We start from the raw sequence: 16,409 nt of genomic DNA on the forward strand, positions 1-16,409 counted from the left end.
CACTATTCCTGTAGACAATGATGACATAAAGGTCAAAGCCAAAGGCTCGACAATCTCTTCCCTGGCTTCCCGGAGAATCCCAGGATAAATCTCATCCCCCCAGGGGATTTATCTATTTTTACATTTTCCAGAATTGCTAACACCTCCTCCTTATGCAGCTCAATCACATCTAGTCTAGAAGCCTGTATCTCAGTATTCTCCTCGACAACATTGTCTTTTTCTCGTGTGAATACTGACAAAAAGTGTTCACTTAGCATTTCCCCTACCTCCTCTGACTCCACACACAACTTCCCACTACAATGCTTGATTGGCCCTAATCTTACTCTAGTCATTCTTTTATTCCTAATATACATATAGAAAGCCTTAGGGTTTTCCTTGATCCTATCTGCCAATGATTCCTCATGATGACCTCCTGGCTCTTTTTAGCTCTCTCTTTAGATCTTTGCTGGTTGTAGTCATACAGTCATAGAGTCATAGAGATGTACAGCATGGAAACAGACCGTTCAGTCCAACTTGTCCATGTCAATCAGATATTCCAACCCAATCAATCCCACCTGCCAGCACCTGGCCCATATTCCTCCAAACCCGTCCTATTCATATACCCATCAAAATGCCTTTTAAATATTGTAATTGTACCAGCCTCCACCACTTCCTCTGGCAGGTCATTCCATAAGTGGATCACCCTCTGCACGAACAAGTTGCCCTTAGGTCTCTTTTAAATCTTTCCCCTCTCACCCTAAACCTATGCCCTCTAGTTCTGGACTCCCCACCCCAGGGAAAAGACCATGTCTATTTACCCTATCCATGCCCATCATGATTTTATAAACCTCTAAAAGGTCATCCCTCAACCTCGGCGCTCCAAGGAAAACAGACCCAGCCTATTCAGCCTCTCCCTATAGCTCAAACCCGCCAACCCTGACAAAGTCCTTGTAAATCTTTTCTGAATCCTTTCGAGTTTCACAACACCTTTCCGATAGGAAGGAGACCAGAATTGCATGCAATATTCCAACAGTGGCCTAACCAATGTCCTGTACAGCTGCAACATGACTTCCCAACTCCTGTACTCAATACTTTGACTAATAAAGGAAAGCATACCAAACACCTTCTTCACTATCCTATCTAACTGTGACTCCACTTTCAAAGAGCTATGAACCTGCATTCCAAGGTCTCTTTGTTCAGTAACACTCCCTAGGACCTTACCATTAAGTGTGTAAGCTGAAAATGTGTTGCTGGAACAGCGCAGCAGGTCAGGCAGCATCCAGAGAACAGGAGAATCGACGTTTCGGGCATAAGCCCTTCTTCAGGAAAATTAAGTGTGTAAGTCCTGCTAAGATTTGCTTTCCCAAAATACATCACCTTGCATAAACTCCATCTGCCCCTCTTCAGCCCATTGGCCCATCTGATCAAGATCCTATTGTAATCTGAGGTAATCTTCTTCGCTGTCCACTACATCTCCAATTTTGGTGTCATCTGCAAACTTACTAACTGTACCTCTTATGCTCATATCCAAATCATTTATATAAATGATGAAAAGTAGAGGATCCAGCACCGATCCTTGTGGCACTCTACTCGTCACAAGCTTCCAGTCTGAAAAACATCTCTCCACCACCATCCTCTGTCTTGTACCATTGAGCCAGCTCTGTATGCAAATGGCTAGTTCTCCCTGTATTCCGTGAGATCTAACCTTGCTAACCAGTCTCCCATGGGGAACCTTGTTGAATGCTTTACTGAAGTCCAAAAAGATCACGTCTACCCGTCTGCCCTCATCAATCTTCTTTGTTGCTTCTTCAAAAAACTCAGTTTGTGAGACATGATTTCCCATGAACAAAGCCATGTTGACTATCCCTAATTAGTTCTTGTCTTTCCAAACACAGAGGAACCTCGATTATCCAAATCCCAATTATCCAAAAATTGGATTATCTGCAGGAGATCTTGAGGTCTCGACAGAAACATTACATCAAAGATGTGTGTAAAACACTGATCACATCTTTTGGTTAGTGATTAAAAGTGCTGCCAAGAACAGTCCTGGACTGATGGGAGCACAGGCACTGTCTCTAAATGACTCACACTCTCTCTCTCTCTCTTCCCACACTTTCGGTGGAGTTCTAAACAGGTGTGTATCCTAAATCCCCCTTCAGTTAATCTCTCTAACATTATCCCATACAGGGCAAGGGTGGAACCTGTCAAAAAGTTGCAGTAAAAAGTTGTGTGTGTGTGCTTTTTGGAGACTCACCCCCAAAAGACAGCAGCAGCAGCAGTCTTATTGTTGGTGTTCAGTCCAGCTGTCCCGGAGAGGGGTGGGGGGTGGAAGGGGTCAGGGTGGGGGTGGATGGGGGTCGTGTTGGGAGTGGGGTTGGGGGGGGACGGGGGAACGGTGTTGGATAGGGTTAGGGGAGACGGGCGGGGGAGGTGTTGGATGGGTATGGTGGGCGGCAGGAGTGGTGTTGGATGACGTTTGGAGGCAAGGGCGATGGGGCAGTGTTGGACGGAGTTTGGGACCGGGCAGTGGGGCGATTTTGGATGGGATTTGGGGGCAGGCAGAGGGCGGTATTGGACGGGGTTTGGGAGCAGGCGGGGGATGGGGTTTGGGGGCGGGGTTGGGGGGGCGGGCAAGGTCTCGCGGGTGCTCTGCTGCCAGTAGTCTCCTGAATGGGAGAGCAGACTTAATAGAAAACTCTGAACCCCAGAGGAAAGACATTGAATCGATTAACCGAATAATCAATTATCTGAACGAAATAGTGCCCACCCATCTCGTTAGGATAATCGAGGTTCCCCTGTACATGTACATCCTGTCCCTCAGAATTCCCTCCAACAACTTGTCCACCACCGACGTCAGGCTCTATAGTTCCCTGGCTTGTCCTTACCACACTTCTTAAACAGTGTCATCACGTTAGCCAACCTCTAGTCTTCCGGCACCTCACCTGTGACTGTCAATGATACAAATATCTCAGCAAGAGGCCCAGCAATCACCTCCCTAGTGAGTCAGACAAATAATTATTTTGGTAGTCTGATTTAAATTTTATACATTTAAACATTTTGTAATGGCTTGTGGAACAGCGGAACAATTATAGGCCTACTCTTCCCATGACACTCTCCAGGGATTATGTTTAAATAAAAATGTTTAGCAACACAACCAATGTGTATGGAGTTGTTAATTATTACAAATCTTCCTTTGATTAAGTACAATTATTTGGACAGCAAAGGAGACATAAACAAGATTGGTGAAATGCCCACTTTAATTAATTAGCAGGGACAACTTAATGGTTTCTAATTCCTATTATGTATTCTGTTGATGATTAGGTTTAGGCATGATTATATAATTAAATGTATTTTGTTAAGTATTGATATAGAACATTATGACCATGTACAGAACTTCCTACTCTGTCTGTAATGCTCCTTGTGAAAATCAGATTAGTTTATCCAGGGAAGGAAAATTGGCTATTTTTCTGTTTAAACTCTTTGTAACACGAGCACATGTGGATTAGCATACACTCTATTCTGATTATCTCTAAATATTGTTCAATTTCATACTATTATAGTTTTTTGCAATGACATTTTTTTGAATGGGCTGAACAGGATCGATGAAAATTTTGGTGTTTTCTATACGCCATCACTTTTCCATTTGACTTCCAGCACAGAGCAAAATGTTCTCACTCAGTGTGGTTTACTGTTTTGCAAGTTATTGATTAAGGGGAGGATGACTATGGCGGCTGGGGGGGGGCGGGGGGGGAGGTAAAATCACATTCTAAACTGTTCTCCTAAAGGTGTACCTGGAACAAGTTTTTTTCATTATCTCAACAACATCCTTCCCTGAGGAAGATGTAAGTGAAGAGAGGAAAGGTAGTACTACCATCACTGATGTATGTAAAATAGTCAATCAAATTACAGTCCCTGGTCATTACATCCAACATAGCATTTTGTATTAAAAAAAAGCCTATTATAAAAAACACAGAAAATACTCACAGCACTTTAATAAACAAGAAAATCCTAACCAATTTTGAAGATGATACAGAATCATTATTGTCATTTACTAACATATTTTCATGTTAGTGCACTTTAAGTGCAAATACAAACATAAAATTTTGAATATTATTCTGCCTAGAAAATTATGTGGTATCATAAAGAGTAAAACTTCGGATTTGATAAAAGATTAAAAAGGTGGATCGATTATAATGCTTTCCAATAATTATCTGAAAGCATGAAATTCATTTTTCACTGAGAATAATGCAGAAAGGCACAAAGTCATTTTAGTTGATGTTAATTAGACTAAGAATTCATGGAAATTCAAAAGGGTGTGCTGAGATAAATATGAAGCATCTAAAACATTAAGTTGATGATTACTGCACAGAGTGTTCTGGGATGTACTATATTTAGATTAGATTTTTCATTATGAGATCTGTACTAATGAGAGGAGCCTTAATTTATTCATTATAAAGTTACAAAATTCCTAATTTACCTAGGTATAAACAAGGCAATTTTCAGAATTCTAAAATAGGTGCTTGGTTGTTCTGACACTGAATGGATAGTATAATGAAATATACTCAATGACAGACATTGTACAAAATCAGCCACATCTGAGACACCTTGAAGCTGTTTTATACATACTAATAATCCAATTTTTCCAGTAATATTTGAAGTGAGAAAGATGTTGCTTCTGATATTTTTAGTGTAAATTTCTTTCATTGATAATGCTGATAAATGTAATAATGAGCCAAGCTGTTAACATAATGAGTTGTGATTAGAGGGTGACAAAATTCAATGTCACTGCTTTTTTTTCAGAGTAACACAAAGGAATTGCAATTTGTATTACACAATGAGTAAAATGTTTGGTACTAACTTAGGAAAACAACGTAATTTAAGATCAGAAGTTACATCTGAAGATTTTAGGATGCTACAGCTACTTCCTTTGGAAAATGCATTTCATTTGGCACTATCAGCTTTTCCTCTGATGGGGTCATCTTGTGGAAGAATTTATGACCACGTGCATCAGTGCTTTCATAGACATAACCTGGTGGAGTTGGATAGCTGGCAGGACAGATTTCTAGCCTCTTTGGTGTATACTCAGTACGATACAAGGTTCCAGCGTCAAATGGTATTGAGCTATGTAGAGGGGTATCTGATGGTTTGAAGCTATGAGTTGGTTTAATTGGATGAGGAACATAATTAGCTTTAAAGGTTGTTAATCCATCAAATTTTGCATCTGGTATTCCCATTTCTTCAACCCTTTTGATTATCTCTGGCTTCTTTATATCCCATGTTTTGAAGTCATCTTTCATTGTGGTACTCCCTTGGAAGGGAGCATGGACCCTTCTTGTCAATGCAGGTTTAAATGGAGTTGGTGGCTTGACTTTATGCCCAACATAATCAAGGTGGGAAGTGCTATTCAAATCCATTGGACCTTCTGGTTGCACATAATCTGGATGCTTGTGGACGTATGGCAAGGTTATAGGCCATGCCTGAAAACGATCACGGAATTCTGAGTTGCCATCAAAGGGAGCATCTGATCCTATCTTGCCAGGATCAGGTTTGAAACTTTTAGTCGGATCTCCATGCAATCCCCTAAAATCACGACGGTGAGTGGTGATGCTGTCAAAAGGTATATCACTTGGTTTGTATTCATCTGGTGGCTTAATGTATCGATCCCCCAGTGGATGAGGAATATAAGCAATTTTGTGATTTGTTAGACCATCAAAGGGAACATCAGATACCCTAGGTGCATCAGGTGGTTTGAAACTCTCCCTTAGTGCATATCCTTTGGGACCAAAGTCATCTTGAAATGTAGATGGATTTCCAAACCGTGATGTAGGTGGGCAGTAAGGTTCTGCAGCTTTAGGCTTCCTTTTGGGAATGTCCCAGAGTCGGTAATCATCTTTTTTGAAACAAAAAGCACTAGTATATTAGTCTTTGGCTTCATAAATATATTGCACAATTCTTTTAAGCTATTGGATGTGACATTACTATGACTCTGAGAAAAATTAAAATGATATACACATCCCAATATTTTTGTACCAGTGTTGAAAGAAACTGAAGGGGCAGAAATGGCTTACTTGATCACAATGCTGAAGAGCTATCTATTTTACATTATCACAGGGAGCAGTCTGAATGTAAAAGATATATGAAAATATGGCAAACAGACAGTTATGTTGGACAGTGAATGTAACTTGATTCAAGGGTAAAGTCAGAAATATAAAGCATCCAACTTTCATTACTATAACTGCTATATGTACAGTAGTAGTGGCAAATTAACTCGTAAAAGCAAGACAACTTTGAGATGATCATATTTCTGACTTTACCTTTGAATCAAGTTACATACACTGTACAACATATTTGTCTGTTTGCTATATTTTTATGTATCTTTTACATTTAGTAAGGCGCTCAACAAGCTTCCTCATGGTAGACTGATTAGTAAGGTTAGATCGCATGGGATACAGGGAGAACTAGCCATTTGGATACAGAGCTGGCTCAAAGATAGAAGACAGAGGTTGATGGTGGAGGGTTGCTATTCAGACTGAAGGTCTGTGTCACAAGGATTATTGCTGCTTCCACTACTTTTTTGTCATTTATATGGATGATTTGGATGTGAATATAGGAGGTACAGTTAGTAAGTTTGCAGATAACACCAAAATTGGAGGTGTAGTGGACAGCAAAGAAGGTTACCTCAGAGTACGAAGGGATGTTGACCAGATGGGCCAAAGGGCCAAGGAGTGGCAGATGGAGTTTAATTTAGATACATGTGAGGTGCTGCATTTTGGAAAGTCAAATCAGAGCAGGACTTATACACTTAATGGTAAGTTCCTGGGGAGTGTTGCTGAATGAAGAGACCTTGGAGTGCAGGTTCATAGCTCCTTGAAAGTGTTAGGAAAGTGAGGGAGATGTTCGGTATGCTTGCCTTTATTGGTCAGAGCACTGAGTTTAGGAGTTGGGAGGTCATCTTGCAGCTGTACGGGACATTGGTTTGGCTACTTTTGGAATATTGAGTGCAATTCTGGTCTCCCTCCTTTTGGAAGGATATTGTGAAATGTGAATGGGTTCAGAGAAAATTTACAAGCATGTTGCCAGGGTTGGAGGGTTTGAGCTACAGGGGGAGGCTGAATAGGCCAAGGCTGTACTCCCTGGAGCATCGGCGGCTGAGGGGTGACTGTATAGAGATTTATAAAATCATGAGGGGCATGGATAGGGTTAATAGACAAGCTATTTTCCTTGATGTGTGGGAGTCCAGAACTAGAGAACATAGGTTTAAGGTGAGAGGGAAAAGATTTAAAAGGGACTTAAGGGGCACCTTTTTCACACAGAGGGTGCTGTGTGTATGAAATGAGCTGCCAGAGGAAATGATGGAGGCTAGTACAATTACAACATTTAAAAAGCATTTGGATGGGGATATAAAATAGAAGAGTTTAAAGGGATACGGGCCAAATGCTGGCAAACAGGACTAGATTAATTCAGGTTATCTAGTTGGTGTGGACGAGTTGGACCAAAGGGTCTGTTCCCATCCTATACATCTCTATCTTTTTGACGTACTGTTGTTCTGAGCTGCAGACATTATGAATGCAATTAAACATAACACTTTCAAAAATTTTATAGTTCACCTTTGTATGTCGGTACAGTGTCTATTCTTCCTCCTTTCCCAGGTTTTGGTGGTGGAGGACGCATACTTTTTGCAGGCTTAATTTTGTGAGGACTGAAGTCTACCTTATAGGTTGTATGGTGATCCATCTCACCAGATTTTGGTCTGTAGTCATGCTGCATTGGCTGTGGTCGCTGTGTAATTTCATGAGGTATATAATCTGTTCTGCAGATAGGGAAGGAAAAATCAAATGTCACTGTAAAATAGTATCTTTATTGTGTTAACCTCTTGATTATTTCTTCAGCAAAAGAATTGAAATGCCTGGCACTTTCAGAAGTGCAGAGGAAATCTGCAAGTCAAGCAAAATAAGCCATTTTACATTGCTATGCATGACAGAATCTACCAACGCTCGCCTCTGCTACACAGAGGATGCGGTAGGAAGCTCAGGAAAAAAACCAAGATGAATGATTAGTAAAAATGCAAGGACTTGTATAACCTTGACTTATTTATTATGTTATAATATATATCAGCATAATAAATTGTAACATTTGGATGACAGGAAATTATACAAATGCCTAACGCTTTGTAATTACACAAAGAAATGCTACGAAATTGTTTAAAATGAAAATAACAAGATATACAAATGATTTTATACATGATGGACAGAGAATATGATGCACAAATTCACCTTGATGAATATTGCCTCATTTAAGAGAAAATATTACAATTGAATAACACTTGGCAATTCAAATGCATTAACTTAGGTCCCTCAAACTGGGTCCATATTTCCTAAATTCTGTGACCTCCCTCAGGTCATGGTTTCTGCATTTATTTCACACTTTCCCAGCAATTAACCAACTTTTTAATAATCATTTTTAATGAAATGTCTAACAGAAAGGAGAGGAGATATCCAAAGAAATCCATGCTGGGGCATGGTTGTTTACCAAATACAGAATGGTTTCTCTGGTGGTCAGCAGAGGACGCACTGAGATGTGTTTCTTTCAAATTATTTTTAAACATTCAGTCTCTCTTTAGTGTCACCTCTCTCTCAGCTTCAGCAAATCTCTTACTTTAATGTGAAAAACAAAGAACGGAAGTGAACTAGGCTGACATTGCCATCAACAGGTTTAGAGAGGTAGGTCAAGATGGCAGCAGGTGAAATACAAGTGGCTCCAGCGACATCTGTGAGAGAGATGGAATGTGAGAGTGATGGAGGAGATGAAAGCGAGAGTGAGACACTGAAGAAAGAGAGGAGACGTTGGGTTGAGAAGGAGACATCTGAAGGCAAGAGAGAAGGAGGATGTGACATATAAACATGTGAACAAGGAGCAGGAATAGGTCATTTGGCCCCTTGATCTTGCCCTGCCATTTACTAAGTTCATAGTTGATCTGACTATAACCTCAAATCCATATTCCCACATCCTCCAATGACCTTTCATCCCTGTGCTAACTAAGAATCTATCCACGCTACCCTAAAAATACTTTAAAATTCTGGCAACATCACTCACTTTAACACTTAAAGGTTAATTTGCTTATTAATCAAATGAGTTATTCTTCCTTTTGAAAAAAACATCTCCTGACTCTGGCTTTCAAGTTTACATGTATTTCTGGAACAACAAGAAACAAGCAAAAAGAATGATTAAATCCTATCTCATGTCGTCCTCTTTTGTATTGGTCCAAAAAAGTACTTGGTAGGTTTAAAGTAGAGGTCTGGGGAGAAAATAATGTCCTGAATCATCATTTGCAAGACAGCAGCATAAAAGTTTCCCCTGTCACCACACACATGTTGCAAACTCCCTTCACATTGTAGGATCTCTTTTCCTGATAGGAGTGAAATTGAACCGATCACCCAAGACACAGATTGGAGGTGACAACTGAGGCTGCTGAGTGCCAAGGCAGGTTAGTTAAAAGGCCCACCTCAGTTTACAGGAACCTTTTCTTTAGGCTCATCCTTAGGTACTCAATACCACACAACCTCTGCCCAATTCCCACACCCAATCCATGTCAACCAATGCCAACTCATGTCCTCCCCAAACCAATATGGTCCTTTATACCCACAATGTTGGCTCATGCTGCTCCACCCATTCCCAATGGTTCCTCATACCTTCCACGACAACTCAGTGCCTCAAACGCATCCCATGGCCCCTTATATTTCACGTTAACTTAACGCCCATTCCTGCCAACCAACCAACATTTTGCGCTGAAGTACTCCATATCAACTCATTCTTTAAGATGAAACAAAATTCATTCTAGATATCTGTTACAGCCTTCATTATGTTAAAAAAAACCTCCCATTCTTGAAAGCCCAGGTTTGGACTGATAAGTGGTATTTAACATTCATGCAGGCAATAATCATCTCCAAGAGAAAAATCTAACTATCACCCATTGAGATTCTTAGCATTGCCATTGTTGAAACTCCCACTATTAACATCCTGGTCATTAGCATTAACCAGAAACTGAAATGGACAGTCATATAGTCACAGTCACAGTAGGAAACCTCGTGAATGTTGGGCTAACTTTAAAGGCCAAGTTAACTCTTAAAAAAAGGGGCGGCACTGTGGCCCAGTGGTTAGCACTGCTGCCTCACAGCGCCAGAGACCTGGGTTCAATTCCCGCCTCAGGCAACTGTCTGTGTGGAGTTTGCATATTGTCCTCGTGTCTGCGTGGGGGTTTCCACCGGGTGCTCTGGTTTCCCCCCACAGTCCAAAAAAAAATGTGCAGGTTAGGTGAATTGGCCATGTTAAATTGCCCATAGTGTTAGGTGAAGGGGTAAATGTAGGGGAATGGATCTGGGTGGTTGCTCTTCGGAGGGTCAGTGTGGACTTGTTGGGCTGAAGGGCCTGTTTCCAAACTGTATACAATCTAATCTAATAAATACTGTGGTTACAAGAGCAGGTCAGAGGCTAGGAATCTGGTGAGTAAGTTGCCTCTTGCCTCCCAAAGGCCTGTCCACCATCTACTAACTAGAAGTTAGGAGTGTGATAGCAGACTCTATTTGCCTGATTGAGTGCAGCTACATCAAGACTCAACAAGTTTGACACCATCCAGGACCAAGCAGCTGTTTGCTTGGCACCACATCCACAAATACTCACTCCCTTCACGATCTTGCTCAGAAGCAGAAGTGTGTACTATCTACAAGATGCACTGCAGGAATACTTAGACAGCACCTTCCAAACCATTACTGTCCAGAAGGACAAGGGCAGCATACACATGAGAACACTATGACATACAAACCACTAACCAGCTGACTTGGAAATATATTACTGTTCCTTTACTGTGGCTGGGTCAAAATCTTGGAACACCCTCCCTAACAACATTGTGAGTCAACCTCTCAAAATGGAGTGGTTCAAGAAGGCAGCTCAACACCACCCTCTCAAGGGCAAATAGGGATAGATAATAAATACTGGCACAGCCAACGATGTTAACATCCTGTAAATTAATTTGATAAAAGACAATTTTGATACACAAATCAAATGATTCAAATGAGCTGGGAAAATATAATATGTTTTTTTCAGACAAATAGTTCAGGAAAATGGGACTGGTTCAGTTTGAGATTCCTGGTCAACATGGATGAGTTGGATCGAGGGATCTGTTTCAATGCTGTATGACTATGACTCTATCATCTAGCTGTAGAGACACTATTGCTGTAATGCTTAAAGTATAATAAAAAAGCTAGCAAGGATAAATAACCTATTTTCCTCTTAGTACTTTCAGGACGTCTTGCCAGGGACGGGGGACAATGTACAAGTGTGACTGGAGCATTCTGAAAAGGTTAAGGGGCTGGGGACTGTCCTTTTCCTATTATTCTTTGCTCCTCATACACATGCATGAGTACATTATATGACACATTACAAACTATATAACCTCCAAATTTAAAAGGCTGCCTTGCAACTAGATTACAACATTTATTCCTCTTCGTTTCTATAGCCAAACTTGAAGAATCAGCAACAGATGTCACGGTGCCAATTGCAGAGTTAACTGGATCCTAAAAGGGATTTACAACATACAAGCAGGAACATGACATACTCTTGTCACTAATATTGCTTTTAGAAACAAAAACGGAAATATTATTGTTAACTCTTCCTTTTCTCCACAGCTGCTGCCAGACATGCAAGGTTTTTCCAGCAATTTATGTTTTGTTTCTGATTTCCAGTATCTGCAATTCTTGGGGTTTTTTTGTTTTTGGTTTTTAGATGCTTTTCAACATAACATGAACAAATATCAAAATAAAGGGAAAGTCTTGTGGATAATCTTTAACTAAATATTCTAATTAAAATAGTTATATTGTATTCAAACTACATATGGACAGTTTCTTTCTAAATGATTATGTCATCAGTAGATGAATGAATTGATATCTGAGTTGATTTGGTGTTGAGGATAATGTTGATGAGAATGCTTTGGGAATGTACAAAGTGTACTCCCGTGCTGTTTAGCTGATGTGGCAGCTGGACCAAATTACTACAGATGCTGGAATTTGTAGTGAAAACAAAAAAGATCATTGCAGGTCAGGCAGCATCTGTGGAGAGACAGACCAAGCTAATGCTTTGAGTCTAGATGACTCTTCAGCAGAGCACCTCAGGCTACTGTGGCACTTAGCTAAACATTCCCTGTGTTAAAAAAAGCCATTTAGCTCGAGTTGTTTGAAACTCAACTCAGTGTAGACATCTTCTGACGACAGTCTTGGTCTGTTTTAAGGTGTGACTTAATTCACTGTTCCTCAATCTGGTTTATTCCCAGCTGACATTTGATGACAAAGTTGTGAAGCTCTTCAAAACCATGGTTAGAGACAAAAAAACTGCTGATGCTGGAATCCAAAGTAGACAGGCAGGAGACTGGATGAACATAGCAAGCCAGGCAGCGTCAGAAGGTGGAGAAGTCGATGTTTCGGGTGTAACCCTTCTTCAGGACTGGGTGTGGGTGTGAGGGGAGCTGCAGGTAAAGGGGGTGACAGTTGTGGGTGGTGAAATGGGGTTAGGTGAAAACAGGTAGACAGTACGACCTGATTGGTTAATGGGAGGAATTAATCCGATTAGTGGCAGGGAGGAGTGGAAGCGGGGGGAGGGCTGGAAAGAGAGTCAGGGGATGGGGAGGAAGGTTACCTCCTTTCCAGCCTCTTTAAAACCATGGCAGATTAATATTGTTGAAGATTTGTTGTCTTGATCTGGAAATGTTGCTGCAAAATGCCTGGTATGGCTGACAGCCATCCCAGAAGCTCTATGAACCTTGCCTGTGCCTTTGTTCTATTATTATTCATAGCTGACATGAGAGAAGGTGAAGAGTGTGTCAATGGGTCCTTCAAAGCCACGTTTCACCTTTTCCCACCCTACCTCCTGCAAAAATGCCACCCCGTATTCCTAATTCCTCCGCCTCCGCCATATCTGCTCCCAGGAGGACCAGTTCCACCAGAGAACACACCAGATGGCCTCCTTCTTTAGAGACCGCAATTTCCCTTCCCACGTGGTTAAAAATGCCCTCCAATGCATCTCGTCCATATCCTGCACCTCCGCCCTCAGACCCCACCCCTCCAACCGTAACAAGGACAGAATCCCCCTGTCCTCACCTTCTACCCTACCAACCTTCGCATAAACCAAATCATCCGACGACATTTCCGCCACCTATAAACGGACCCCACCATCAGGGATATATTTCCCTCCCCACCTCTTTCCGCAAAGACCGTTCCCTCCGTGACTACCTGCTCAGGTCCACGCCCCCCCCCCCCAACAACCCACCCTCCTGTCCTGGCATCCTCCCCTCCCCTGCCACCGCAGGAATTGCAAAACCTGCACCTACACCTCTTCCCTCACCTCCATCCAAGGCCCCAAAGGAGCCTTCCACATCCATCAACGTTTTACCTGCACATCCACTAATATCATTTATTGTATCCGCTGCTCCCGATGCGGTCTCCTCTACATTGGGGCGACTGGACGCCTCCTAGCAGAGCACGTTCGGGAACAACTCCGGGACACCCGCACCAATCAACCCACTGCCCTGTGGCCCAACATTTCAAATCCCCCTCCCACTCTGCCGAAGACATGCAGGTCCTGGGCCTCCTCCACCTCTGCTCCCTCACCACCTGATGCCTGGATGAAGAATGCCTCATCTTCCGCCTTGGAACACTTCAACCCCAGGGCATCAATGTGGACCACCAGTTTCCTCATTTCCACTTGCCCCACCTCACCCCAGTTCCAACACTGTCCCCATGACCTGTCCTACCTGCCTGTCTTCCTTTCCACCTATCCACTCCACCCTCCTCTCTGACCTATCACCTTCTTCCCCACCCCCATTCACCCATTGTACTCTTTGCTACCTTCCCTCACCCTCCTCTCTGACCTATCACCTCCATCCCCACCCCATTCACGTATTGTACTCTATGCTACTTTCTCCCCACCCCAACCCTCCTCTCATTTATCTCTCCACTCTGCAGGCACCCTGCCTCTATTCTTGATGAAGGGCTTGTTTTCTGATTGTTTTCAGTCCAGGCACAATGGATTTTATCAAGATTATGGCACTAAGATGACTGCTTGAGAACCAAGTATTGAACATTGAAAACAGCCATCAGCTGTCAGAAGACTGAACATGGACTTGAAGGCTTTTCATGCATACATGGCAAGTTATTATGCACAGTAGCCTCAAGGTTGCATACAAAGTATACTCTGAAAGAAATGGGACACTCCTTGGAATTCCACTTGTGTGGTCAAGGTGTAACATCTAGTACAATGCACTGGAAGATCAATGAAAAGTGCATTAAAAGTTTACACCACTGAATTCTTACATGCAGTAGGACACATCATTGGAGTAATTTAGAATGCAGTTTACAAGTACAGTACAGGGGTAACATATGGTCCGTTTCAACATGCAGCTGATGCACAAAGCATGACGGAATGTAGAGACACATCGCAAGGCAGACTCTATTTGTTTTAAATGTGCCACATTTCTATTACCGGCCTCTACTGATTGCAGTGAAATAATTCATGATGTTTTCATAGGCATTTCTCTCCCTTTAATCACAGAAAAAAGTTCATGCTACATGGACATGTGGATGGCATGTGACCAAAGCTACGTGTTTATGGAGGTTCCTGTGAAATGTTCAGGAGACTAATTTTCTTTGCATTTAAAACATTCCATGTTTTCCAGGTTGAAAGCAACGTGAATGTTGGTTTGTGCAAGATATAGGATACTTTCTGCAGATGAAATTGATGAGAACTGGATTTTTTGCCAATCAGTTGAGTTTGAAGTAACTATGATTAAAATTTTTATTTTCCTCCTTGTTCTCACTCTTTAAAATACAGGCAAGGAAATCCATTCATTTTGTGAGATTGCAGGTCTGAAACTCAAGTAAGTTAACTGTATTGTTTTAATTGTGTTGCACAATTAACTTTAGCAGGGGTTTGAGATTCTGGATGACCTACTTGCAAGGGACTATTTTCATGTTTTGAAAGTGATTGACAGTATGGTTTTCAAAAAATTCAAATGTGAATATGTCACAAAGCTGGTCCTTTTTCTAAAAGCTGTTCCTTTTCTCAAGGATACTGTGTCCTTGATGTTTTCAGAGGGATCACAAAACAGTCCAGGCTCCGAATTGGCTGGGTTGATACTGAGAGGAAAAGGATATTAGGAGACCTTTTTGTTTATATGCTCTGGATTCGAATCCTATCATGACACGTGGCAAAATTTGAGTCAATTATAATCTGAAATTGAAAAGCTAGCCTAACTGGCAACCATGTAACCATTGTTGATTATTGTAAAGACAGATCTGAATTGTTAATGTTTTATTTGTGAATGAAATCTGCTGTCCTTGGTCTGGCAGACACATCGCTCCAGACACACAGCAATATGGTTGACTCTTAATTAACTGCCTTCTGAAATGGTCCTTTCAAGCTGATCAGTTCAAGCAGCAATTAGGGAATGAATTTTATAAAAATGTTTTCGAATTCAATTTTGAGTCTTTAAAGCTGCAGACTGCCCAAGGAGAAAGTAAGGTACTGTTTCTCCCTCTTATGTCGGCATCACTGAAATGTTACAGCAGGTCAGCATCAAATGTTAGCATGAGAGCAAAATGGTGAATAAAATTGCAAGCAACTGGAAAGTTGGGGTCATACTTATGGACAGAGTGGATGTGGTGACCCAGTCTGGTTTGGTCTCCATGTTGTATAGGAGACTATATAATGGGCAGTGAATACAGTAGACTAGACTGTTGGAAGTATGTAGGCGAAGGTGCGTACTGCAGATGCTGGAGATTAGAGTCAAGATCAGAGTGGTACTGGAAAAGCACAGTAGGTCAGGCGACATCCGAGGAGCAGGAAAATTGACATTTCGGGTAAAACCCTTCATCAGGAATGGGTATGTGACAATGCTGTTAAGGCCATTTTTTTCAATGGCAGAGGTCTTAATGGCAGAGGTGCCAAAATGTCTACTTTAACAACAGCAGGGGAGTGGCTAGTTATCCCAGTTCAGGATTTTCTTGCTTGTTTTAGCAGGCAGTCAGAAGCTTCTGCAGTGCAAAAAAGATTCCATCCTTCAGCAGGTGATTCTTGACTGGCTTCTCTCTCTGAAATCTCCCTGCCTGTAAGAACCTGTGCCTGAATTTACCTTTTGCAAGGAGTGTGTGGTTGTGGGATGTTGTAGGGATTGGAACAACTCCTTAGTTAAGTTGCGATATGAAGTTGATTGAGTTTTCAAATAGTTGTTATTCTAAATTACATCCGAGGAGCAGGAAAATTGACATTTCGGGTAAAACCCTTCATCAGGAATGGGTATGTGACAATACTGTTAAGGTTATTTTGTCCATTTTTTCAATGGCAGAGGTCTTAATGGCAGAGGTGCCAAAATGTCTACTTTAACAACA

General features: G+C 41.6%; 1 protein-coding gene across 1 annotated transcript in view; it reads right to left on the reverse strand.

The window, feature by feature from the left end:
• Positions 1 to 4,580: 4,580 nt before the first annotated feature.
• saxo2 (stabilizer of axonemal microtubules 2) overlaps positions 4,581 to 16,409 on the reverse strand; it is a 49,147-nt gene continuing 37,318 nt past the window's right edge. Inside the window, exons 3-4 of the mRNA XM_043677068.2 lie at positions 7,587 to 7,789; positions 4,581 to 5,869 (exon numbers count right to left, since the gene is read on the reverse strand). Of these exons, the coding sequence (XP_043533003.2) occupies positions 4,884 to 5,869; positions 7,587 to 7,789 (1,189 nt within the window). The 3' untranslated portion in view covers positions 4,581 to 4,883. The remainder of the gene's footprint in view (positions 5,870 to 7,586; positions 7,790 to 16,409) is intronic.

Source organism: Chiloscyllium plagiosum, unplaced genomic scaffold, assembly GCF_037043375.1.
Source record: "Chiloscyllium plagiosum isolate Xiang-an unplaced genomic scaffold, Cpla_swu_hap1 HiC_scaffold_39, whole genome shotgun sequence".
Taxonomy (NCBI): Eukaryota; Metazoa; Chordata; class Chondrichthyes; order Orectolobiformes; family Hemiscylliidae; genus Chiloscyllium; species Chiloscyllium plagiosum.